Raw genomic sequence first — 27,088 nt, forward strand, 5'->3', positions numbered from 1 at the left:
TTTAAAGAATTTCTTACCACAGTCCAGTATGAAGTTTCTAATCCAGCTTTTAAACATACAGTTATTACCACAAACTAAGAAAAGAAGGGGAAAAAAGTTACTGTACTTTTTTAACAGCTATAGCAATTTAAATGAATGAAATATGATGTTTCAAAATAAAGGCCAACATTCAACATGCCAACATACAATTTAATTCCAAATAACAATTTAATATTAAAACACATTTTACACATGCACAGTTTCAGAAGTTATAAAACCAAGATCCAAAACATCACGAAACCAGTTCAGTGAGCCTGTGGGCCCTTAAGAATTGTTCAGAGCAATTCTTTATGCTATGTGATGGGGGCAAGCTCCTTTTGAAACAGGGAATTTTCATATTTCACTGCATGAAATGGAAGTCCAGGTGTTTGGGGAAACTAAGTAAAAATCTCAATCACTGGGGAATGGCGGTGGCCCCAAGACCTGGCTGGCCAGCCACCCTCCTGATTGGTCAGTGCTCCTGCACTGTGCCCTAATAGGCTCCCCCACCCTCATGATTCAATCTGGGGCGGGGGGGGAACGCCAACACTTGCTCCATGGGCAGGCACTGGTCATTGGTACGGCATAGTACTATCTCTAATGCTATCCGATTTTGTGGGAGAAAATGAAAGGAACAAAGAAAATTCTATGAAAATATCAGACATCAAAATGACTTCTTCCAACCAACAGCCCAAGTTCCACTAGAACAAAGTTTCAGAAAGTGATTTAGCCAAGATGAAATTCTAAAAGTAAGTGAACACAGGCAGAGGTCAAAGCTAAGTATGGAGCGCATCAGCAGCATTCAATAGGTGCTCTTGCTGAAACAGTCATGTCTGGATCTGCATTCAATAGGTGCTCTTGCTGAAACAGTCATGTCTGGATCTGCTTTTACTGAGAGCAACCATTTGCTGAGATCTGATTGAGGTATGCTTGTTTCACTCTGCCGCCCATTTAGAGGGATAAGCCTGCCAAGATGCAGCATGCTTAGCATGATGGTGGCACACTGAGCACCAAGGCAGGGAACTTGGAAGAGGAGGCTCACTGGCTTCTTATGAGAGGTTGCTCTGCAATCTACTGTGCTTGTAAGCTGCTTTAATAGTAGCATCACTTACGGTATATACTATGTTCCCCAAAAGCAAGTAGTCTGAAGTTTTCCCATTTGCAAATACAGTATCTGTAAGACAATGTAAAGGGAAATAATCAATAAAATTGGAATTGTTTGAATGGAAAAATTGGAATTGTTTGAATGGAAATGTATCGGACATTTGCAGCTTTTATCTGACAGAAAAAAATTGATTTTCTTTCAAAGTATTAGCTTGAGGCTCACCTCTTCTTTTTTATTTTCAATGGATTTGTAATTTCACAAGTTGAAACAACGCACAATCTTCCTTTGGAAGCACATTTCCAAATGCCACTCATATCAACTGCCACTGTCTTTCAATAACACGCTCTGTACAAGAATTTATCTACCGCATTCTGTACTGTGTGAAAGGATTCTGATGCAAAACAAACCACTATTCAGATATCTTAAATTGTTAATGCTCCCTCTAAGCTGTGGAGACTTGTGAGCAAAAATTCTACTTTGTGAGCTACTGGCATTAAAGTTGAGAGCGAGTAATTTGGCTACTGCATGAATTAGTTAGCTTTGGAGCCATCCTTCCTGAGCTAAGACAAAAATGTGTGAGCTGGAATGCTAAAAAACTGTGAGCTAGCTCAAACTTAGAGGAAACACTGTTGCTAACTGTAACATAAATAGCAATATTCTATAAATGTTGGATCCCTAGCTCCCACCACATTCTAAACTTGAGTTTTAGGTCCAACAGAAAAAAGGAATATAAAATGTATGGTTATTGAGAAGGCTACCTTTTAATATAAAGGCCAACACAGAGTCGGCTTTAAGATTAATCCTGGAAATTGCCATTTTAAAGCAATACAGTGCATTCAAATTCTGTATTTCATTCTTTACTTACCAGACTGGACAGCTTTTAGTGGAAACCAAAACAGAATTACCGAGTGGAAAAGGCCATTTAAACAATGAACCCAGAAAACCTAAGGGAAAACAACATTCATGAGAACCATTTGTGATAAAACTAACTCTGTGAACTCTGACCCTTCTTTTTCACTTTTGGTTAGAATCAGAAAATGTGTTTTTCAAAAGGCCACCTCTAAGAACTAATATAACTGAGAGGCATTTTCTGCCTCAGAGCTCTTCATGGGTCATTTATTTATTTCTGTTTCTCAAAAGGTGTTCACTCACTTTCCCTTTTAATCTCATTCACAGAAAATGCAAACGTGTACCTATTTTGATTTTGGTAAAAACTCCAAAAGTAAAATTAAGCAACTGGGGTTTTATTCTGGTTTTTTCTGATTAAAAGAAAATGAGGATACAAGCAAACAACACCCCTGGTTGCTGATAAATTTCTTGCTCTTGATTCCTTACCTATAGCTTTTTATGTTTGCTATTTACATACACATTTATAAAACAGCACTACCAACTCCTACTAAAAGAACACTATGCGGGAAGTACATTCAAACATACGAACCCAGTGCTCTGTATAGTAAATTATACAGTTTTCATACAGAAGTAAGAAAACAGAACAGTTTTGGGCACTTCTATTGTATACCATGTTTTATAATTAGACATTTTTTATAAAACATGATCTGTGTAGCCCAGTTCTATGAATGTTTTCTCATAACTAAGCCCACCACGTTCAATCAGGCCTGCTCCCATGTAGCTGTGCCTAAGATTGCAGCCTTATTGTGTTAAATTGACGTGCATTAATAGTTTTAGGCTGTTCATACAGCAGAAATTAAGTTGCCTGCCTCAAAAAATGTTCCACCATGTCTTGAAGCTCTTTGTTATTTTATCCAGTTACATAAGGTTGTATGATCCAATTTATGCCACAATACTTCGCACACTGGAACTTGTGTTGCTCATTAACCTTTGTCTCGCCTCCCTGCTGTGTCATTACCTCAAGTTTTATTTGACAGAAAGCACAGGTGGGTGCAATAAAATTAGACCTACTTTTCCATTTTCCTGACCAATACTTATTGTCACATGCTAATCCTTTAACCTCTGTCATGGCCCCATGATCTCTGACCCTTTTTAGCATAACAAATCTACACATCATCATTCAGTACAACAACGATTCAAAATCCTCACACATCAAACCTGTATCAACAATTCTGTCTTCTCAGGTAGTCAGTAGACATTTATTCATAGCATTTACTTATAAAAAATCCAATGCAATATAGTGATGCATTTCAGTCACATTTGCTCTTCTAAAATTAATAATTTAAATATTTGTGACTGAAAAGGCCATGTAACTTAAAGGAAGCTTCAAACAGCCTGTAAAATAGTGCATACCATACAAATATACAGTCCAGTGGGGGTACAAATGTAATAATTTAATCTGAATTCACATAACCATTCAGATCTTTAATGGTCATAGTAATGTAAAGTATTTGTGTATTTATTTAGGACATGTTTGTTTAAAATTTGGCCTATTTGATTTCCTGTAGAAACATGATGTACTGGCAACTGACATATTACATACATTTTGTATATATCTTCCTAGCAATAAATTTAGTGTTGGTGATGAACTTAAGGCTTCAAAAAACCATGTCAAATTTTTAAAAGTATTTTTTTTAAGTTGTGTGAAATTTGATGAAGCCAAGGCCAATTTTTTTGTTTTAGTTCTCCTGTTTTTATAAGAATTATAAATGCAAGTACAAATTTAACTGTTTGCAATCAGAGTATTATTTATATAGAGCAACTGGTGTATTTGGAGTTTTACAGAATTTCATTAACAAACATAGACATGTCATTACTCTCAAGGACTTCACTACATAAAATTCATTCTAGATTCTTATCAGGTACTGCAGTTTAACTCAGAAGCATTATGCAAACTATTCACATTTTGCAGCCCGTCGGCTGCAAAAGTGTGCGATTTAAAGAATTATATGTTGTCCTCCCATACCCTATGAATCATTGTTAGTCCTGTGTGAAAACTTGAGTAACTGTAAATCGCTCAGAGCCAGCAGCTCTGCAGGATGAGCGATCAATAAAACAATACACAAAATATGTATTTTTACATATCAGAATTATTAAATGGACATTTTATTTATTCATACAGTGCGTTATCTACAAACTTGCCATGGCTCAGAGACAGAGCATCTACTTGGCATGCAGAACATCCCAGGTTCAATTGCTGACATCTCCAGTTAATAAGGTGATGTGAACCACCTCTGTCTGAGGCCCTGGAGAGCCACTGCCTATCTGAGCGGACAATACCTTCATGGACCAACGGTCTCATCCACTATAAGACAGTGTGTTTTCATGCGATGTTGTTCTCCTGTAGGGCTAGCTTCAGTGGCCAAATTCTAGGATTAACAGCCTTCAGGACATGGCATGGTTCAATATCATAACATCTGTGCAACAGCTGCAAGCGCTACTTTAAATTGATTAGAACAGACCAACATCTAAGGTTAGGCTTGTCTGGTCTCTCCTACCCATGGTAGCATAAAAGTTGAGTGAAGCATCAGTGCAGAACAGCTCTTGAAGTTTGTGGGCAGCATCTTTATCGGTCAAAAATACAGCGAGTTATATGAATATACAATCTTGCCAACTAAATGTTTTGAGGTAACAAAATAATTTTTAAAAACCCAACCCCCAAAAAAGCTTCCACATTGGCCAGGATCCAAGAAACCCCGTATATCAATAGCAAACATTTGTGAACTTACATATAAAGAGGGGTTGCCTGTCTCCTCATGCCATGTAAAATCCTGCTCAGATTTTCCTGACACTTTCAAGAGTCGCTTTTTCAAGATAAGTGAGGGGCTGCTTTTGCAAAGAAAGGGCTGGAAATGTGCACATGGTGTTCTGTATGTGGCTAGGTGGACCCAGCAAATTCAGTAACTATCTTCAATTACTGAACATAACAGGGATGCAGAACCATTTCATTATTTTTATCTATTTAACTGCAAATAACGAAAATAGGAACCGAAATGTATTAATATAATACTCCCATTTTTTACCTTTGAATTGAAGTCCAGGGCATTTTGAGAAGTCTTGTATAATTCAGGATATTTCAGCATATTTTCTTTGTGGCAGGATCTTTCAAATATTCCAAGTGTCAGTGGGGGCATAGCTGTAAACATCTAATGTGTAAACCAATTATCAACTTGATAAAGAGTCGTTATATTTTAGGAATAATTGTTGGGGAAAAAATAAAAGCAATACATTGAAAACTTACCACATTGTAAAGTCCTATGCACCACCTTTCAAACAGTATTTGTCCAGAAAATCCATTAACAAAGGCAAACCAAATCTGAAAGAAATGCATTTAAAAAAAAAAAAAAAAAAACCTTTCATTTTATTAGGACATTCCTGCATAAATCTTTAGGTACTTTTCTGAATACATTTTCAGTTTCAACTAGATAAGTAATCTGGAAGTCACAGTATAACTAGGTCTTACAAATAAAATACACAGTTGTGGAGTCATATTTACAGAGAATATTGTTCTCGTTCTAAGCTTAGTATTTAGGGTCTCATTAAAATACATCATGGTTCAAATTTATTAGAACACTGAGAACATAACGCTTAATTTAACCTGCATATATATTGCAAATAATCTGCAAAATCACAGGACCTCTAAATGAAAAAGCTTCTAAACTATTCTGCTCTTCATCCATTTAAAATGTTGTAAGAGTAACAGGTAGGTTTCCTGAAGACTGTTCCTGTCCAGAACCTTATTGTCTGAACATGAATGTTTCTGCTGAATGCAAAATATGACATTACATTTAACTTACAATCTCTTGCAGGCAATTTGGAACACAGATGACCGACAATATTAAAGCAAAAGAGAGCGAGTCTGATCTGCTAGTCAAATGATATTGAGCATCAACGTGACACAGATTTGGCCACAGTTCACGTTTCATTTAACCTCATTATAGGAGCATGAATTGTTACAAATTCTCCATGTATAGGGCCTGTCTCCAGATGACTGGTTCTGTGAACAATCTGGTCTTTTAACATACCAGAAAATGTTTGACCACAAGTGAAAACAAATGTCTGCTTAATTTTCTTTTCTGTCTTATAAAGCAGAAAATACTAGGACACAAAAGTAAACTGCAAAGAGGCAGTTCGATACTTAATTTTTATTTACACTCAAATTTATATACTGCCATTCATTCAATAAAAGCTCACAGAGCAGTTCATAAAAATAAAGACAATCCCAGTAAACCGTTTACTTATGAAATCGATCCCCAGAAAATAAACTAAGTTTTTCCTAAACAAGACTGTTTGAAATGAAGAACAGAGCCATGTGAGAAATGTGACAAACTCCAATGTTGTCATACTGTTGGAGGGAAAAAAATTAAAGCATAAAATCCTCACAATAACTAAACAATGAATTGTTTGGTGCCTTCATACTGATCAACCTTGCATTTCTTATCACAGCTGAAATCTTTAAATTTAGCAATTCAAGCAGTAGTGAAAAGACCCTTCAAAAGCATATAAGCCAACATCTATTTTCTTTAGCACTATCAAGTGAAATGTACGGCACAGTTTTGAAGAAGTTCTTTCAGATGCACTGTGAAAGGTACGTTCTCTGTATATTTTAAGATCACTCAAATGGCAGTTTCTTCCAGATGCACTTGTGACCAGTCTAACACAACACAATAGCAGAGTGAGCTGTGCTTAAGCCTACGGATTCCATCTCTGTGCTGGGTGGGAGGCAAAGTACATGGGCAACAGATGGAAATACACATGAATTAATTGCTCTACTGTTTCAGCAAGCCGAAGGTTGCTTTTTATCCATGATTATTGAACATCAGCTTCACATGTTGCCTGACAACCACCATTTAACTGAAAGTGAGTTTCAAAGCGCTTTGTAGTATCAGTGTGGTTTTCTGATCACAGAAAAAACTAAGAAGTCTTACTGAGTGAGAGGACAAACTCCTGGTCTCACTTAATGTAGTTTATTTTAAAAACCCTAGGCCATAATTGTATTCCCCACCAACAACTCCATTTTAACATTTTACAACTGTAAAAAGGGTGCATCCTGAAAATGTTTCCAGGCACACAAATACAGCATACCCCCCCCCCCCAACTTTCAAAATGGACTGCTGAATATTTGGTAACTTCAAGCAGACCACCTAGTAAATTTTTACTAGATACTTATTCTTGATATAGCAGATTATGTGCGTTCTTACACGCATTGCTCAATATTGTTAAAGGTTGAAAAGTGTACAGGCAGGTTGAATGGAGGTTACATTATTTGTTTTAAATGCTAATGTGTTTCTAAACAATGTTTAAGGTTTTTCGTATCTGAAAGTAGACAACTGAAGTAGCAGTTTACATCTGCTTATTAATTAAAATCATATGTAAATGAAATGAACCTTCATGTTCTAAATGTTTTAATCAATTTGAACCACGGTATTTTTTAATGAGACCCTAGTATTTTGGCCCTGGAATAACTGTTATCTAAGCTAGGGTTTCAGGAATTTTTTAAAACTAGTACAGCAGAATAAAACTTTATTGTGCCAGTTTACTGAATTAAAAATGTAAGAACAAAGGACTGGATCCTACTAGCTTTTCCACTAGTGAAAAAGGACCCCTTTAGACCACCAAGAAGGCTATGCCAGGAATTGCGGCACCCATGTGAACAAAAGCTATGCAAGATGGGGGCTACACTAAAGAAGGGAACAGGATGTGATCAAATGGAAAAGCCAGGAGGATAGTGTCTTCTTTTTCTACTAATTGCACTAGACGAGACCATTGTATGACAAGTATTAGATACGTATGTAAGCAAGAGCCTGACAGACAAGAACCAGATGACAAAAATCAAACAGCAAATTTTAATTTGCCATTTCCTTCTATTCTTAAATTATTTGTTTTGTGTTTGCCTTACTTTAGCTTTGCCTGATCTGCTGGTATTCTGGATGGTGGGAGGAAGGAGGCGAAACCAAATGGATCTCTTAAAAGCTGGGGAAATATCAGAGTGTGCTCATCCTCTTTCAGCTAGCAGGCCTACAGAAAAACTCTAGGGTCTAGGATATGCACATTGGAACACAGACTGAAATAAATTGGAATCAACCAAGCGTGTTGAAAAGATACTTGATGGGAAACAGCAGATACCTCCCCAGGGAACTTCTCTCAGGGTTAAAGGAGTGAAAGGATAAGGATTTTCCACAGTTTTAAAGTAATTAGCAGCCTCACAGCTGCTTTGAAAGTCAGGGAAGGACAATTGGGAGAGGTGTTCAGCGTAAGATTTCCCTTGCTCGAAAGCTAGTCGAATCCAACTCTAGGGGGCAGTGCTCATCTCCGTTTCCAAGCCAAAGAGCCAGCGCTGTCCGAAGACGTTTCTGTGGTTGTGCATCCAGCCTGACTAAACATTGAGGTGCACAGAATGCTGTTGCCTTCCCACCGAAGTGGTACCTATTCATCAACTTGCAATTTCTTGCTTTTGAACTGCTAGGTTGGCAAGAGCTGGGGCCGGATATGGGAGCTCACTCGTCACATGGTGCTAGGGTCTCGAACTCCCAACCTTCTGGTCTGCAGCTCAGCGTCTTTAACTTCTGAGCCACTGCGGCCTAGGAGTGTGCAAAAAACTCAAAACATTGGTTTTGGGTTTGGGTGTCCTGAACTCGAAAAATATAGGTATTTCCCAATATTTCTGAATCCCAATATCGGTATGATATTGGGATTCAGGAAATAATCGGGATTGCTGAATTTATTTGGCTCCATTATACCCCATGGGGACTATCCCTATAGGGTACAATGGAGAAGGGGGTGGGTGAACTCATGCCGCTTCCAGCTTCACTCGCGTGCAGCACAGTGCACCTTGCAGAAGCCATTTAAAGGGAAAGTTCCCTTTAAATGGCTTTTGCAAGCCAAGCTGTCGGCAAGTGAACTCAAAGCACAGCGAGTACCTTGCAGGCTCTGCTGGGCAGCCCACCATCAGAAATGAGGACGGGAAGATCTCAGATCTCCTCCCCCCCCATTCCTTTCTGCTGGCCTCTAGGAGCTGCAGCTGGCAGAAAGGAGGGAAGATCTCAGATCTCTCCCCCCCCCCCCCTTTCCATTCTGCTGGCCTCAGGAGCTGTGGCCAGCAGAAAGGAGATCTCAGACCTTCTCCCCTTCCTTTCTGCTGGCCTTGGGGAGAGTTCGCCCTGCAGGATTGGCTCCTTAGCAGGCTCTGTTGGGCAGTCCGATGTGAGCCAGGCTGACCAGCAGAGCCCTGCTGAGGCTGCGGGCAAAGGAGGATCAGCTGAGGTGGCATGGAGCGGTCAGCTCCCGCCACCCCTGGGCTTGGCTTCTCTTGCAGCTTGGTTTAAACTAATGAATGAATTTTATTGTAACAGCGATTAGCCAGCAATATTGGTTTAAACTAAGCTGCAAGAGGAGCCAGCCTGCCCCAGCTGAGGAAGTGCAGAGTTGCAGCTCGGAGCTGCAAAAGAGGATCAACTGGGGTGGTGCAGAGCTGACAGCTCCGTGTGGCTTCAGCTGGGGCTGGCCCGCCCGAATAAAAGCCAAAAAGATCGGCTCTGATCTCTGCTCTACCTTTGGCTTAATAAATACATGAAAAATACCAATAAAATATTTTTTGGGCATTTATTTGGTTCATTTTATGCCAATCACACACCCTTAGTTTGGCCCTTTCCTCCTGTGCCTCCCCCCCACATTTAAATCCCTAAAGTTGCAGGTACCTCCACAGGCAGTAAAAAGACAGGTACATGTCATATCTAATTGGACGCTCATGGTCTAAGGGCTTTGAAATTTGCATTGGTTCTGTGCCTAGATATTTTACCTTTTCTGCTGAATGAAGTTATGGCCTTGAAAACCTAAAAATGGAAGACCTCTCTTGCTGTATGTTTATTGGTAATTCTGTGATAATTCCTGATTTGGGTTCTAGCTTGCTCCATTGGTCACTGTCAGTACAAGAACATTAAATACACATACACGGCTCTCTGTGTTGTCACTGGCCCCAATCCAGGGCTCCTCATGCATAGCAGCTGACTGAAGGGATCTCCTCCTTTAAACAGATGACTGGAGCTGTCACAAAAGTTTCCTGAAGTCAGTCCCCCCCCCCCACTGCTCAGAACAGGTGACTGGCATGGTTAACAGTGGTAGCAGTGACTATCTATTTAGGAGCACTGGGCACACACACATTTAGACAGCACAGACCTAATAGAGTGATGATCTGTATTAGTCTTGATACATTCTGTATTCTGTGCAAACTGGATGACTACAAATTTAATTGTGAAATAGCTAGGACAGCTAAAACATATAGTTTAATACAGCTGAGAATGGGACTCTTTATGTAGTTAAAGTTAGCCACATACAGTTTATCCGAAGACCTAAAGAGAAGCACTACTTTCATATACTATAAGCGGTTATAGTATTAATTTATTAATGGATAAGGCATAAAGCAAAACATTATGTAAATACATGAAACACCTCGGTCAGCATACAATTAAACCCTGAATTTCCCATATTCCAGTCATTTCGAAGATTTACTTTCTTAAATATTTGTTTATGCTATCATTTTATATCTTATTCTTAGGAAATGTAATTTCAATATACATTTTATTGAATAATGTTTATCAGATTTGGGTTAGATATATTTTGGTATTACTTTCTGAATTTCAAGAAAAGAGATAGAGAGAAGGACAGAGAGGGTGAGAGATGTGGGGGGATTTCTGCATTTTAAATAGCAGCTTACAAATAATCAATGAGTTCGCTTCACCCACACAGATCACTACGAAAACTGAAAAGAGATTCAGGACAGGCAGTTGTCCTTGCTAGAGATGTCCTGTGATATATATTGTGTCCAGGGCTCTAGTCGGGGGGGAGCTCTCAGGTACGGAGCTCCGGAAGAGAACCTCTAGGGGGCGGGGCGGTCACGTGGTGAAGCCCTGCCCCCTTCTTTACCCCGCCCTCTGCTTCGATCCTCATTCCGTTTGGGAATGAGGATGAAGCAGGAGGGTAAGTAGCCGGGCCTTCTGACACACTTCCGGTGATGTCAGGGGGTGTGGCCTTCTGTCACTTCCGGTGATGTCAGGGGGCGTGGCATATGCAAATAAGTTATGCTAATGAGTTATGCTAATGAGCTCCGGCAGCTCTTTTTCTACAACAAGACCCCTGATTGTGTCCATTCATTCATTGTATTGACAAGAGCCATTAACAGCCACGTAAGATGTGGAGGTGGGTAGTAGTATGTTAACTGGTCTGCAGGTCTTATTTTCTATAAACATTTTAGGAACTCTCAACATCTTGTAAACTCCAAAATTAGCATTTTAATAGGAAACAATTAAAAAACCATTGAAACTGAGTTCTTTTATTGCATTCTCAAGCTTCCATATGTTTCAGTCAACAACTGATTCTACACTTGGAAGCAGAATACAATAGGGGCGTGCAATTTTTTAAAAAAATCAGTATTTTTTGGTTCGGGTCTATTGGACCAGAAAAAATTTCAGTATTTCTGAAAAATCCCAGATCCCAGTACCGGTATGGAATTTCCGCAAAATCCCAGATTTTCTTGGGTCCAATATACCCAAGAAGGAAAATACTAGATTTTGTTAAAAAGCCAGCCCGATCCTGGGGCTGGCTTGGCTTCTCCTGCAGTCTGGTTTAAACTGTGCCACAGGAGAAGCCAGCTCCAGGATCTGCATGCTGCAGGGAGATCGCTCCCCAAGGCACGCAGAACCTGGCTGGGTTGGCTTCTTCTGCAGCACAGTTTAAGCAGTGCTGCGGAAGGAGCCAGCCAGGTCCAGTATCTGTATGCCTCAAGGAGATTGGTCCCTGAGGAACACAGATCCTGGCTGGGATGGCTTCTACTGCAACCCGGTTTAAACCGGGCTACACGAGAAGTCAGCCCCAAGCCGAGCCGGCCGGAACAGTCTGCTCCCCCCAGCAAAGTCGATTTTAATCCTTGGGCTGTCTTCTGCAATCCCTTTAAAATTTAAAGGAACTGCAGTAGAAGCCTGAAAAACTGCTGACAGGCAGGAGCAACCTACTCCAGCCTCTCCTCTGTTTTTCGGATCTACTGGTAATTCTGGAATATAGCCGGGATTTTTTCTGGTTTTCCCGAGAAAACCCGGATACATTTGGGATGTCGAAATGTATATTTCCCATTCGGGTAGATCCGAATGCACGCACCTATAATACAAGGACAGTAAACAAATACTAGTAGAGTTTTTAGTAACAGTAAATCTGTTAAGAAAATCTACTACTAACAGAACAGTATAATATTAGTAGAAAAGTATTAATCTAAGACCAGTTTCTAGAGAGTCCTATTGATGGAAGCAAAAATTATGATGCACAAGTGTGTGTATGCTTGGCTTCCCCAGGCTTCTTGATTTTCTGCATGTGTGCGTGTGAAGGCTACCTGAAGAGAAGAACCACTTTGAATCCTGATTAGACAAGATGATCAGAATTCTGTATTTAGAGCTCCAAGGTATTTTTACTCTTTAAATGTGCTTGTATGTTTGCCCCAGCTGGGCAAACAGCATCCATTTCAGGTTGAGATAACAGTGCAGAGGAAAAGAATTTATTCTCATTCTCCCAGTGCCCCAGTACTGACCCAAACAAGGACCCCCAAATTTCTCTTTACGAAGTAAAACACTTGGGACCTCTGAAGACAAAACTCTTTGGATCATGTGTAGTGTGACCCTTGTTTGTCAAGTGCCAACCTCCAAACCTCCTCACCCCCCATTCTTAACAGCCTTGTTCAGGGCTTGCAAACTGAAGGCCGTGGCCTCCTTCATTGAATCAATCCATCTCATGTTTGGTCTTCCTCTTTTTTGACCTCCTTCAGCTTTTCCTAAGATTACTGTCTTTTCCAGTGAGTCTTATCTTCCTATAATGTGATCAAAGTATGATAGCCTTAGTTTAGTCATTTCAGCTTCTAGGGAGAGTTCAGGTTTGATTTGATCTAGAGCCCACTTATTTGTCGTTTTGGCAGTCCACGGTATCCATAAAACTCTCCTTCAACACCACATTTCAAATGAATCAAATTTCTTCCTGTCAGCTTTTTCATTGTCCAACTTTCACACCCATACATAGTAATGAGGAATATACTACAGTACGGATTATCTTACTCTTGGTCGCCAGTAACAAATCCTTACATTTAAGGATCTTTTCTAGTTCCTTCATGGCTGCTCTTCCCAGTCTCATTCTCCTTCTGATTTCTTGGTTGCAGTCTCCTTTTTGGTTGATGACAGAGCCAAGGAATAGAAAATCTTGAACAATTTCAATTTCTTCACTGTCAACTTTAAAGTGGTGTAATTCCTCAGTAGCCGTTACTTTTGTCTTTTTGATATTCAGCTGTAATCCTGCTTTGGCACTTTTTAAAGGAATCTGTCATCCTTCATCTCTTCTGCATAGTTCTTCAGTGTATTGTTCCCATCTTTTAAAAATATTCTTTTGTCCTGTTCAGTGAATGTACATCCAAGCTGATCTTTCAGAATCCCTAACTGTGGTTTAAACTTCCCTTTGATTTCTTGGATCTTGTGGAACAGATCTCTTGTTCTTCCTTTTTTGTTATTCTCATCTGTTTCTTTACACTGGTTATTATTATATGCCTCTACACACAAGTTACTGCAGTGCTGCATTTAGACATCTGATTCTATTTCCATTACCTTTTACTTTGGCCTCTCATATAGGTTTAGCAACATTAAGAATTTCATCAGACATCTATCAAGGCTTTACATTTCTTTTGGCTACAGAAATACTCATTGCACATTTTCCCTTGATAATATCTCTGGTTTCAGCCCACAGTTCTTCTGGTTCCCATCCACTTGAACTTAGTAAGACAAATCTGTTCTTTACATGGTCTTTAAATTCTTCAGAAACATTTATATGCATATTGTATCTACTAACCCTTAGGAAGCTATTTATTTGAAAACTGTAGGGGAAACACAGTGAAATATCTCCTGATTTTTGGGAAACAGATATGGAAGCCAGTGCAAGAAACATAACTGGGAAGAGAACTGCAGCCTTTATTTTGTTACTGTAAGGAATGATTACTCATTATTGCAGGTGAGTAGGGAAATTAAACCCAGGGTTTAATTTTCTCAGAGGTATATAAGCCGAAGGATTTCACTATAAATAAGTTGAGCTCTGAGCAGCTATTGTATCAGCGAAAGTGACATTCTCACAGGTTTTGTTTACTCTCAGTAAAACAGGCCATAAAGCACAGCAGCTTGTTGGATTTCTGCATGCTTGGCCCAGTACAAACATTCAGTAACCTGCAATGTATGTATAAACAAAATTCAAAAGCAAAAGCTTCACATAATAAAAAAGATGGAGCCTGGCCCCAATGAATTCTCACTCAAAGGCCAAAAGAGCCCTGGCCCCTCCCCTGCCTCATATGGAAAGAAAAAAAAGGTTTGAAGGCTGGCACTACTGTGGTGGTTGCCCAGCAAACCCCACAATGGCCACTGCAGAGGTCATTGTTTCTTAAAGATACAGGTGCTTCTTCTATTATCTTTTTTTGGGGGTAATGCCCCAATGTGAGTGTTATTTCAGATTTTACTGCAAGCCTGGGGCTATTTTCAGGTTTGTAGGAGGATCTGTCCTGTCTGTTCATGGCTCCAGTCTCTGGATTTAAGTATAGACCGCTCTGGCTATGTTGAAAATTAGATATATTGATGATGATGATATTTACTTAGAACTTGGCTTTACATATTATGCCTAAATGTATAAAAATCAGAATTATAAACAGAAGAAATACTCATTCAAATTACAATATTAAAGAAGGCTTAAATACTGCTGTGGTTTGGAAGACGAATTTGGAAGACATGTTGTGGTATACTGTGCTATCATTACCTCAATGATATAAAGGACAATATTCTTGTAGAAGCAGTATAAGATGCATTTAGCAATTCTGCTGTAATTCCAGGCACCGTGGACCAAGAGTAAGTTCTTCAAGTACTTGAACTACAAATGGTAATAGAAAAAAAAGTTTAACTATGTACACAATGTCCAACAGTTTATCACTTGAAAGAACCATCTTGTTCTATTCTTTATCAGTGGCAAGATTTACCTGTGCTATTGAGTAGTCTGAAGAGTTAGCTGCTTGTAGCCCTTCATTTCCACTAATACCGACACCAACATGTGCAGTCTGTATCATACTAACATCATTTGCTCCATCACCAATTGCCAGTGTTACTACTTTTACCTGTTTCTTAACCATGTCTACAACTTCAGATTTCTGAAGAGGCGAAACCCTTAAAAGAAAACACACAGATATTTTTAGAATGATATTACTGTAAGATTTGGGGTTCTGTTTTTTTTTTTAAATAAAGCTTTTCTACATAGGGGTGGGAAAAGCTTCACCCATCCTGAAAGCGGCAGTGAGTGAGACAGAGGCATGCAGGACGGTAATTTATTTATTTATTACTTTCAATTTATAGCCCGCCTTGCCAGGGCAAGCTGGCTCAATGGCAGCACATGACCTGTTTCCATGCGGCTCAATGTTGGTGCCACCTCTCCCCACCCCCTTCTGCCTCACTTATGCACTTACGGGAATCTTGCTGTCCCCCCCCCCAGCCTGACAACCCTCTCCCCAAACAGCTCAGCTACAGCCAAGTTAGTTTTTTTTAAGTCCTGTTAAAAGTCTAAAGGAGCTGCGGTGGCTCAAGTGGTTAAGACGCTGAACTGCAGGCTGTGGAAGGTCGGTAGTTCAGCAATTTGAGACCCGAGTGTGCCGCATGACGGAGTGAGCTCCCGTCTCTGGTTCCAGCTTCTGCCAACCTAGCAGTTCGAAAGCAAGACATTGCAAGTAGATAAATAGGTACCGCTTCGGTGGGAAGGTAACAGTGTTCCGTGCGCCTTGGTGTTGAGTCATGCCGGCCACATGACCACGGAAACATCTTCGGACAGCGCTGGCTCTTCAGCTTTGAAACGGAGATGAGCACCGCAACCCTAGAGTCGGATTCGACTGGCTTTCGAGCAAGGGAACCTTTACCTTAAAAGTCTAAAGGGATTGTGGAGAATGCCAGAGCTGAGCATTGCCATTTTGAAGGTGGAGGGAAACACTGCCCCCCCCAATTGGCTGTAGGCAGATCTTTCACATGGAGGCTCTGCCTGCAGCTGTCATGCTGTTTCCTTTTAAAGTCAGATCAAATGATGCTCTTCTTTGTTCTAGCTTGAGAGGAAAATGCTCTGGAATCCATTCCAAGCATAACTTCATGCAAAAGTTCCCCAATAAAGTAGGGACATGGTGTTTTCTACTAGGAGGAAAATCACTGTATGAAAGCAGCCAAAGACAACAGAAAGTCTAGTTCAAAGAAACAGTCAAGTACTGCTATTTATTCCTCACTTTCCCTCTGCGGTCACCACTAGTTCATCAGTTGGCTGATGTTGTGAACTGTTTTGGGATAGTACGAATTCATGCTACGGCTTGAATCCAGCACAGTGTCTCCATGTCCTGAAAGATTTCCACCTGTAGAGTGTGACTTTCTTGCCTCCCCACCCAGAATGCTTTTTCTGGGGGAGGTCCCCCAGGGGTTGCATTTCAGAAGGCATTTTGGGCTGCAGAATGAGGGGGAAAGTGAGAAAATCACAAGCCACAGTCAGAAATTCTTCTGCCCACTGAAACACTGTTTTGGATCAGAGTGTCTGTCTGTGAAATTGAACAGATGAATTCTTCAGTATGTAACTAACATTCCTGAACACAGGAAGCTGGGTGTCACTGACAGCGGTTCTAGCCTTCCCTTTGACATGTGAGTTTGGCATGTGCAAGGATTTTCCCACCTGTACACATGAAACTGCCTTTTGCTGAATCAGACCCTTGGTCCATCAAAGTCAGAAATTGTCTACTCAGACTGGCAGTGGCCCTCCAGGGTCTCAAGCAGAGGTCTTTCACATCACCTACTGTCAGATCTTTCAGCTGGAGATACTGGGGACTGAACCTGGGACCTTCTGCATATCAAGCAGATGTTCTACCACTGAGCCACAGCCCCTCAAATCTGATGAGCTAGGCCCAAATACAGAGGGAAAAATAAGATATAAAGAGTAATATTCTTTATAGATAAGCATAAGAATACTTCTTTTTAGGGAGTTCCTCCCAACCACAGAATGGCTGCCCAAGAAAGAGCCTTCTTGGTCAAGGCGCCAAAACTTTGGAACTCCCTTCCTGGGGAAATTCATCTGTATCCCTCTATTGGTGTCTTTTGCTAGCAGGTGAAGACTCCCCCCCCCCTTTTTGTTAGCCCTATTCCCTGTGCATGTGTTTATGTCTTATTTAATTTTTAAAACATATTTTATATCTATCTGTCTGTATTTTCAACATTATTTTAACAGTGGAATTTTAATTGCCACTTTAGGGACCCTGATTTGGGTGGAAAGGCAGCACGCAATTGTTTTAAATAAATAAATAGGACATCCCCAGATGATTTAACTGAGCAAAATCAGCCTGGGTTTATGTATTCATGTTTTTTTAAATGTATCAGAACAGTAAAGAAGCAAGGCACAGCTACTGGAACTGCTGGGGGGGGGGGGGAGCCCACACAATTTGGTTTTGCTCATGTGAATGCAGGTTAATAAATCATAAATAGTATTTAGATATAAAATCTGATAATGGAAGATAAGATCAATAGGTCTAGAACACTTGGAAGAAATTATGTTGTCAGATCCAGTGATGGAATTAAAATGAAACTTTTCTTGGTTTTCACCCCCTCCCCCTGCACCATTATATCACAATGCTTACTGGGCTTGTATAAACTTATATGAAAAAACCTAAAACATTACTCTGCTTTTATAACCTTCACTAGTTTTCACAGTAGGTAGGGATTAAAGTAATGCTACTTGCACTCTTACTCTGAGAACTAGTAAAGATAATAAATTCAATTTGAAGTAAAAAGTCTTCCTGGAGCAATCCCCCAGACCAACCCCCCCCCCCCCGTCCCCGGCAATTTAGGAAGAAAAAGGCTTACCTGCAACAAATAACAGCTTTACATGACAGAGCCAAATCCAGAAAATATTGCCTTACACCAAATGTCAAGGCATACTTCAAGCTTTTACCATCAATAATAAGAGCAAAATCATTTTCCTTTCTCAAGGCATCGCCAAGATTGCTGCAATGATGGCTTAATGTCTCTCTTGTTGCCTATTAAATACCAAGAAAAGACACAAATTACTTTACTTCTGTTTAAACAATTTATACTGTTTATACTTCCAACAAGTATCGCATTAGACAGTGATTCAATTACCACTTACATGGGGATACACCTATCATGCTTAGTATGAATACATCAACATATCCTCTATTTTGGTTTTTATTTGAAAATACTGTTGCGATTACCCAAAAGCATTAAAGTGGTCAGTAAAAAAACACTTTGGAGGCAGTGGAGACAATCCTTTAGCCATTGTAAAATAGCTACTTCTATGTTCACAAGTAAAGTGCCTTCAGAATTAACTAGTTCTCATTAGCTTAAAAAAGGGTGTGCCTGCAAATTCTTAAACAGCTTTACTTTCAGAAGACAGACCAGTTTTTCTTTCTCTGTGTTACTTTTAGATGCTGAAATTGACTACTCTTTCTTCAAGATTCACATGACACGTTACATGGAGTTCCGTGCTTTACTCCAGTTTTATTCTTCCTGGAAAGTTTTCTGTTGCATGTGTCATTGATGTTTCACTCAGTGTTTCTATTTCATAGTGCCCTCTGGTGGAACATATTAAGCTAGTGGACAGCCCATGCTTGGAAGCTAAGTGATGTGGAGGCAGGCAATGGCAAACCACTTCTGAATGTCTCTTGCCTTGAAAACCCTATGGGGTTGCCATAAGACAGCTGTGACTTGATGGCAAAAACAACAACAGATCTTCACTGGTTTCCAGCCTGTTTCTGATCACAATGCAAAGTGCTAAACTGAAATGTCCTTGGACTAGTGTATCTGAGGGACAGGCCTTTTCCCTTAAGAACCATTGAGATTTACACTGGAAGGCCCTCCTCTAATTACCCACACCCTTGGAGATTAAGTAGGAGGCAACTGGGCTCAGGGCCTTTATCGTGATAGCAGAATTGATGCATTTGGTCCTATAGAAGCAGATAACTTGAAATTTCAAGTGACTAGGATAACTCATCTATTTCAAATCACAGCTAGGGTTAAAATGTGTTGAGTTGGAGACTGCAGCTTCTGTTATGTTGTTTAGCGTGCTGGTCTGCATTGCATCTCGTGGAAATAATTTGTACTGCATTTTTAAAAGTTCAACCAAATGTTTTTTTGATCATTTGGATACAAATAGTTACTCCATGTGAATTCACTCAAATGTTTTCCAGCGACCAATGAAGGGTAAGGGACGAAGACATTAAAATGTCGTATTATACTTACATCGAGAGAGCCTTCATTTATGACAATTAGTCCCATGTTCTTTCTCAAGAGTTTACAAGAATGCCCTGTTAAAAAAAAAATGGTATCATAACTCTAACTGGCTATGAGCTAAGCTGAGACATCAAACTACTGACACTAAGTCATTCACAGGAATATTGCGAATGACTAAAATATGTTTGTGAATGCAGCCATGTGCTATGGACAGCCACGTGCTACTTGTAATTCCGGCTGCTGTATCTCTGGGTCCTAGCTGCCACAGTATTCTCCGTGGGTTCTAGTTGTTGCTGCATCCTATTCTGTGGCTGATGAGATTATACAGAAGCCTCCTCAAACTGCTGAGTGGGAAAAGAAAGCTATCTGGATGTTTGAAACAAGGCTGGTTTGTTTGAAGAAGAAGAAGAGAGAAATTGGATTTATACCCCGCCCTTCACTACCCAAAGGTGTCTCAGAGCGGCTTACAAACTCCTTTCCCTTCCCCTCCCCACAACAGACACCCTGTGAGGCAGGTGGGGCTGAGAGAAATCTTGACAGAAACTGCTCTTTTTCAAGAACAGCTGTGCCAGAGTTATGGCTAGCCCAAGGTCATCCAGCCAGGTGCAAGTGGAGGAGTGGGGAATCAAACCCAGTTCTCCCAGATTAGAGTCCGCGCCCTTAACCACTACACCAAACTGGCTCCTCACCAAACTTGGTTTGCTACCAAGGGGTGTGGATAGTAAGCAGGAAAGCACCTTGATGCTTGGCTTGAGCCTCAGACATGCATCTTCCCAGCTAAGACAAGACAAAAAGAGGAACACAGATCATCATAGTAAAGCTGAAAGACATTGTCTTTTTGTTGTTGTTGTTGTGAAACATTTATTCTTCCTCAAGCCCTTTGGAATTAAGGAAAGGACAGGAGAATTTTTAAAAGGCTCACTTTTGTTTGTCAGGAGCACCTGAGACACCCTATTACCAGCAAGCTATGCAGAGCCACTTCTGGAAATCTGGGTAGCCCCTTGCCTTGGTATCCTAAACACTTGACCTGGCCTGCATGGCCCTGACAAAGCCATAGCACACTTTTTTAACATCCAGAGCACATTTCTTTCCCCTCCATACATTTCTCTGGCTTTGCCATTATTTAGAAACTTGTAAAAACTGAATATTGTATATTGCCTGAGTATATTACCAATGTTAATAGCAGTCTCTTGCTTATCTCCAGTAAGGATCCAAATTTTGATATCTGCTTTCATTAGAGTTTCTATTGTTTCAGGCACTTGGTCTTGTAACCTATCTTCTATGGCTGTAGCTCCAAGTAACTGTAGATTCTATGAAAAGAACATATCAGAACGTTTTCTTAAAAATCCATAAAGAGTACTGAATGTTGCAAAGGAGAAATTATAAATAGGATCAAGGACACTGGGTTGGTGCCAGATTAAGTTTTCCAGTGGCAAGGTTTTCTCCCCCTCACTGCACTCCACCGATCTCCATAAAGGCAAGGGCCCTGGCTTACCTGGGCCTCTTGTTTGTGGGCCTACGGAGGATGGGAAGGAGAGCTTGGAGGCTGCTGCAGCCAGCGGTGCAGCTGGGAATCTTCTCAAGGGTCTCTGAGGCCATGCAAGGCCCCTCTGTGCCTCACCTCCCTGGCTGGCCAATCAGGCATTTGCCTGGCTTAGGGCAGGGTGCTGGCTGGCGGACCTGGGGGAAGGAGTCTTCCCTCTGGTCCACCTGGCTGACATTAAAGAGGGCCTCGCTGTGTCACTGGCGGCAGTCAATTCTGGCTTTCCCCATGCTTGTCCTTCCCTCTGCTGTTCATGGTGTTTACCATTCTGATTAGGTGATGGGTTGTTGTTCATGGTACGGGGTCACGTTAATTTTATTTGCTTGCATTGTCACAACTGTGTTCCGGTGCTACCAACACTGGGCCAGATCAATTGGGGGGGGGAACCACCTTTAGGGATCCCCTTAAGGGATCTGGGGGTAAGGGCTTGGAGGGGACACTCCTAGCTGAGGGGGCTGTCGGGGCACTCTCACTCTCAAGTGGCAGGGGGGAAATCATGCAGTGGCTTGTGCCCATGCGGAATCCTGCATCCTGCCATCTCATGGTATCCCCATTGGGCAGGCTGGGGGTGTGGTATGTCCATCGGCCAGCAAGGAGGCTGGCTGATGCCTTGATCCTTTTGCCCTATGGTGTGCCAAGGCTCTGACAGCTGTAGCCAATAAAGCTGTGGCCATTTCAACTCCATCAATGTGTCTGTTTGCCTCCCCCTCCCCCTCTGGGTCTACAATGCTACTTCTGGGGGACAGGAAACCTGAGGAATTACATGAGGGGAATCTGCAGCAGGAAGCAGGGATTGGTGAATATTACCAAATGAGTTTGGATGCAATCCACTGTTTCGGAAAGAAATCTTAAATGAAACATGAACTTATTTAGAAGCATGTGCCCTATATTTTATGTAGTTATGAAATACTTTCAGTCCCATTTCAGGGCTGCCCAGTTTTAGTAGCTGCCTCACTGAAGACGGAAGCCTATCAGGGCAAACAGCACCATGAATATAGGCCTGGCAATGACTCAGCTCTTAGGACAAGAAGTAAATCTGTTACAGCAACTGCGACATCATTACATAGTATCCATCATGCAAGCTTCATGTTTTAAATTGAAAAGTATTTTCTTTCAAATGAAATGATGGCAGCTTTCTTAAAATTAGATGCTTCATGAAGCAGACCTCTTTTTAAAACTGATCAAATTCCAACAGCACAGTAAATGTAATACATTATTTCTATGTTATCAATGTGAACGTATAATATTTTAAACTCCAATAAATTCATGATTTACTGTATAAAAAAAGAACAAGCTATATATAACATTACCTTTTCAATTAGTTCATAACATTCTTCAAGCTTTAGTGCTCTGTTTTGTACAGATGTTGAAGCTCTTTGATAGACATGTAGCCATTCTTCATAGTCGCTTTCTGAAATCTCAGCGACAGCAAAACAAAGTGTTCTCAAGCCTAAAGAAATAAATGGGCAGGCCGATGTTCAATAACTAAAATATTGTATGGAACTTTACATAAGAGGCAACGTTTTTATCTTGAAATATGCAACAGGGTGGAGAACTTGAACAAGTAAATTATTTCTGAATACGAGGCTACATTGAGATGTCACGGTAAATGAGAGTGTACTGTGACATCTGAATGCAGGCTGCCCTATAAAATGAGGTTTGCTGAAGGATGCTAAACGAGGACTTTAAACCACAGGTTGTATCAGGCTTGTTAATAGCATTTAGTACAATCTCTGGTTTCTTGTTACCTCCACATTTAGAAATATTGTTTTATTTCAGTATTATGAACTATCTGAACCTCCTATATTGAGCAGCAGAAAAGAAGCAACAGCTGTTCCAGCAGCATTTGGCTGCTAATGGTGCTTTCTCAGGACGATCCAGGATCTTTGCTTTATTGTCATGTCTGAATGTAGCCAATGCTTTTTTTCAGTGGGGTGGCTTCTGACATTCAGCTGACATCAAACATATGATAAACAAGAATGGATGCATTAGGTAATGCATATGTGTGAAGCAGCCCGACAAAGAACACTATACTGCACTAACTGTGATGAAATTACTTTTCCCCAGTAACTGGTAACTGATGCAGAATCACAGTATTATCACCTTAGTAATTTTATCTATAATCTACTATTATGCTCAATAATCAGACTCACCTTCAGTAGCAAATAACTCTAAATGTTTCAAAGTAATTTCCTTGTATCTTGAATTTTCAGCCAGACGATCATATATTACAGTGTCCTATAATAAAGTATGACATATTGAAACAAGGGGGGGGGGGGAATCAGCACTGAACCCGCCCCCTCCTCCCAAAAGGGAGTGGCCAGAAAACTATGTATTCTACTGTACAGGCACGCATTTCGGTAGTGAAATTTCTGTAGTTTTTTCTGCACTGTGTAAATACACTGGTTGACTGAAAACTGAACATACAATTGACTGACCCATGTGATCTGTTCTATGGATGCTCACAATCATTTGTGTCACGGCATAGGTATTTGATGGCAGCTGCATTTGGATCTCAAAAGCAGACTTTGGTTTCGTCTTGGTAAGAACGAGCCTGGTTTATGCTCGGGCCTGGACATTTCCTCTCATCCTCTCGTGTGCAGAGGTGAGACTGAAGATCTCTTCTCAGTTCAGGAAATCTTCAATCCAATGTCAATTTGTCGTGCTACAGCAACAATTTTGGGTGCTTTAACAAACTAGGATTTGTTTTCTTGCCCACAAAACAAAATTCTAAACAAGGATAAGACCAGGGTTTAGAGCCTCAGGAGATGGGAGTGCAGAAGTGCAAGAATAAATCAGGCCTCCTCTCACTATAAACAAACTGAAGTTCGTTTGTGACATCTGAATGCAGCTTGTGTCTGCCACAGTATCGGTGCTAGATCATCCCATGCCACACAGTTGAAGACAGGTAAAAAAGTAAAGGTAAAGGTTCCCTTGCTTGAAAGCCAGTCCGACTCTAGGGTTGCGGTGCTCATCTCCATTTCAAAGCCGAAGAGCCAGCGCTGTCCGAAGATGTTTCCGTGGCCATGTAGCCAGCATGACTAAACACCAAGGTGCACGGAACGCTGTTACCTTCCCACTGAAGTGGTACCTATTTATCTACTTGCAATTTCTTGCTTTCGAACTGCTAGGTTGGCAGGAGCTGGAACTAGAGACGGGAACTCACTCCGTCTTGCGGCACCCGGGTCTCGAACTGCTGAACTACCGACCTTCCACAGCCTGCAGTTCAGCGTCTTAACCACTTGAGCCACCGCAGCTCTTGAAGACAGGTACCTTCAATATATTATGAGAGTGTTCAACATACAATAGTGCCTACATTGCCACCAGTGCAGACAGTCTAAATCTGGCATATAGGTGTTTTGCACATGTTTTCTCTTGGTGACCCCTGTCTCATAACTTTGGTGTTTTATCAAACTGTTCCAACATCATATAAAAACACTGCCATGAAAGCAGGGAGTTTGGAGCATGTGTGTGTAGTGTGGGTGATCATCTGAAGAGCCCCTTTCTGGGTGGTAGACAGATGTGTATCCTTTATATCGCATCTCTTCTTTGTGCTCACATTAACCCTCAGAACAGATCAGGCATAGTAAATTCATTGCACCACTCTTGTTACTAGCAGTTCTCAGTTTCGGGAAGCCTACTATATTCCCATTCCTCTGGCAATGCTTCCTTTTGGGCAATCTTTAGACGTCACTTCGGAATACATCTAAAGATGGGCTTTGGAAACAAGTTCAATTCCATTTAAATTAAAGCGCTTCAAACAGATTTTGCTTTGTTTACCTGCAATTAGTTAATTGTCTGATTCACAATTTACCATAAATAGTGCACAAAAATATAAATTAAAAAAACCCCGCAACCAAACAGCAACTTACAGCCCCTTTGCAGTAAAGCCTCAATTTTCCTGCAGGTGTGCGAACAATCACAGACATTCTTTTCCTAGAACTAAAAGACAGGTAACTTGAGGAATCCCTTTAGAATAAATGTATATAACATGGGATACAGAGTATTCATCCAAGTACTGTTTGCAATGAGAGTCAAAAGTTTAGAAAACTGAAAAGTACTCTAGATATGCCACCTTTTAAAAACACTAACAACGATGCAATGTTCAATCAAAGCTGCCTGTGCTCTCTAAAGAGAAACCATATTTTCCAAAATCTTTTTTGTTACTATTAATTTTTGACATTCTTTTGGAATCAGCATGATTCGAGTCCAGTAAAATCTTGAAGACCAGCAAGATTTTCCAGGAACGAAGCTTCTGAGAATCAAGGGCGTAGACTTTTCAATTTCCCGGGGGGGGGCTGGGGCTGGGCCAGAGGCATTGCTAAGTCATTAAAAGAACTGGGACCCAATGACATCATACGGAGGAGCTAGTGATATCACAGGCATGGTTACTATCTATGGAGGTGGACCCATGTGGGATTTAGGGATGGGCTCCCCAGAAATTTAGGGAGGCCTGGGAACCGCCCTAGCAATGTCCCTGGGCTGGGCTAACCCCAGGAACAGTTGCCTTCTTAGCACACTGCTTAGAAACTTAGAAAGCCCCCCACACACCCCACACTGGAATAAGAACATAATATCAGGCCATACCACATTGCAATAAAGCCCCTACAACTGTATACAGAAATACTGAGCTTCCCTACCATTTGCCACAACTAGCCCACCACACAACCAGGATCAAGACTCCTAAGTGGACCAACAGACAGGCATACACTCGTTTGAGAAACTGAGTATTACATTACAACACCTCTGGAACATTACAGATCAGTAGAGGCAGCACTGCACAGTGGTCAGAGTTGCAGATTGATGTGGGGAGACCCAGGTTTGTATTCTCACTCTGCTGGCTGAGTGACCCCGGGCCAAATCTCCCCTTCTCTACCTAACCTACCCCACAGGGTTGTTGTGAGGGTAACACACACACAATTTTTAAAAAGGTGTTCAAAAGTTGGAACTATTGGAAGGGGAAGGACTTGCCTGGGGCACCACTGGATCTAGGGCTGGTCCTGCATACATGCAGCTGGGATGAATCTGAATTAGCGTTACAGAGTGCTCAGGGGTAAAATCTGTAGGGGCTTGCTACATGTCCCCACCCCCTGGCCTCCTCTCAGGGCCGGCCCCAGTTTTTTAGCACACTAGGCTGCAACAAACTTTGCAACAAAATCTGAAACACTATGTACAACAAATACTTTTCAGCAAACTAAATCCTGGCTTGAGTCCAGTGGCACCTTTAAGATCAACAGATGAGCTTTTTTGTGCACAAACACTCTTCTTTAGATACAATGAAATATAGAGAGAGGGTGGGCAGTAACTTCACATACATGTATGTTAAAGAAGCTCATACTAGGGTTGCCAGGTACCTCCCGGCCACTGGCGGGGGATGCCAGATACAGACTGGGAGATGCCAGCGGGCTCTGTTTCAGGCCACCCGCCACAGCCTCCAACCCCTCAAAAAGTTCTCCTCTTCCCAGATCTATCATTGGAAGCATTAAATAAACAGAGAAGCCTTAAACCCATCACAACTAGGCTTGCTAATGCATGCATTCATTACAGATAACAACATAAGAGAAGCCATTGTTGGATCAGGCCAATGGCCCATCCAGTCCAACACTCACACAGTGGCCAAAAATACCAGGTGCCATCAGGAGGTCCAGCAGTGGGGCCAGGACACTAGAAGCCCTCCCACTGTGCCCCCCCCAAGCACCAAGAATACAGTGCATCACTTGCCCCAGACTGAGAGTTCCTATCTATAGCTTGTGGCTAATATCCACTGATAGATCTTTGCTCCATATGTTTATCTAATTCCCTCTTGAAGCCGTCCATGCTTGTAGCTGCCACCACCTCCTGTGGTAGTGAATTCCACGTGTTAATCACTCTTTGGGTGAAGTACTTCCTCGTCTGGTCTGCTACAAGTAGTATCATCCTTAATCACCAAGAGAAGTCCTATGTAGCTACAAGATCTAGAGAGCAGGCAAGGTCTCCTCCAAGCTTTAAACATCGAAGCTCCAGCAGACCCTCCAAAGATTTCTTCAAAGGAAGAAAACAAATGGAGCAAAATACCAATTACACAGTCTCAATAACATTAAAGCTAGCATTAATACTGATGCACTTTCTCCTTATTCTTTTCTTAGTTATATGATATGTAATTTGAACAAGGGATCAAGGTTGTTTCCTTGAACAAGGCATGATTTGGGCAATAGGATT

The 27,088-nt window shown here is 41.1% G+C and overlaps 1 protein-coding gene across 2 annotated transcripts in view; it reads right to left on the reverse strand.

Annotated features, from left to right (window-relative positions):
* The window catches only part of ATP8A1 (ATPase, aminophospholipid transporter (APLT), class I, type 8A, member 1), a 108,789-nt gene that overhangs the window by 22,241 nt on the left and 59,460 nt on the right, over positions 1-27,088 (reverse strand). For both annotated transcript variants that reach the window (XM_015413738.1, XM_015413739.1), the window contains exons 19-31: positions 24,763-24,832; positions 23,044-23,128; positions 22,201-22,340; positions 20,519-20,657; positions 19,357-19,421; positions 17,962-18,134; positions 15,069-15,252; positions 14,852-14,962; positions 5,274-5,348; positions 5,056-5,178; positions 1,989-2,067; positions 1,131-1,192; positions 18-74 (exon numbers count right to left, since the gene is read on the reverse strand). In XM_015413738.1, coding sequence (XP_015269224.1) covers positions 18-74; positions 1,131-1,192; positions 1,989-2,067; positions 5,056-5,178; positions 5,274-5,348; positions 14,852-14,962; positions 15,069-15,252; positions 17,962-18,134; positions 19,357-19,421; positions 20,519-20,657; positions 22,201-22,340; positions 23,044-23,128; positions 24,763-24,832 — 1,363 coding nt within the window. The remainder of the gene's footprint in view (positions 1-17; positions 75-1,130; positions 1,193-1,988; positions 2,068-5,055; positions 5,179-5,273; positions 5,349-14,851; positions 14,963-15,068; positions 15,253-17,961; positions 18,135-19,356; positions 19,422-20,518; positions 20,658-22,200; positions 22,341-23,043; positions 23,129-24,762; positions 24,833-27,088) is intronic.

This window comes from Gekko japonicus, unplaced genomic scaffold, assembly GCF_001447785.1.
Source record: "Gekko japonicus isolate JY-2015 unplaced genomic scaffold, Gekko_japonicus_V1.1 scaffold670, whole genome shotgun sequence".
NCBI lineage: Eukaryota > Metazoa > Chordata > Lepidosauria > Squamata > Gekkonidae > Gekko > Gekko japonicus.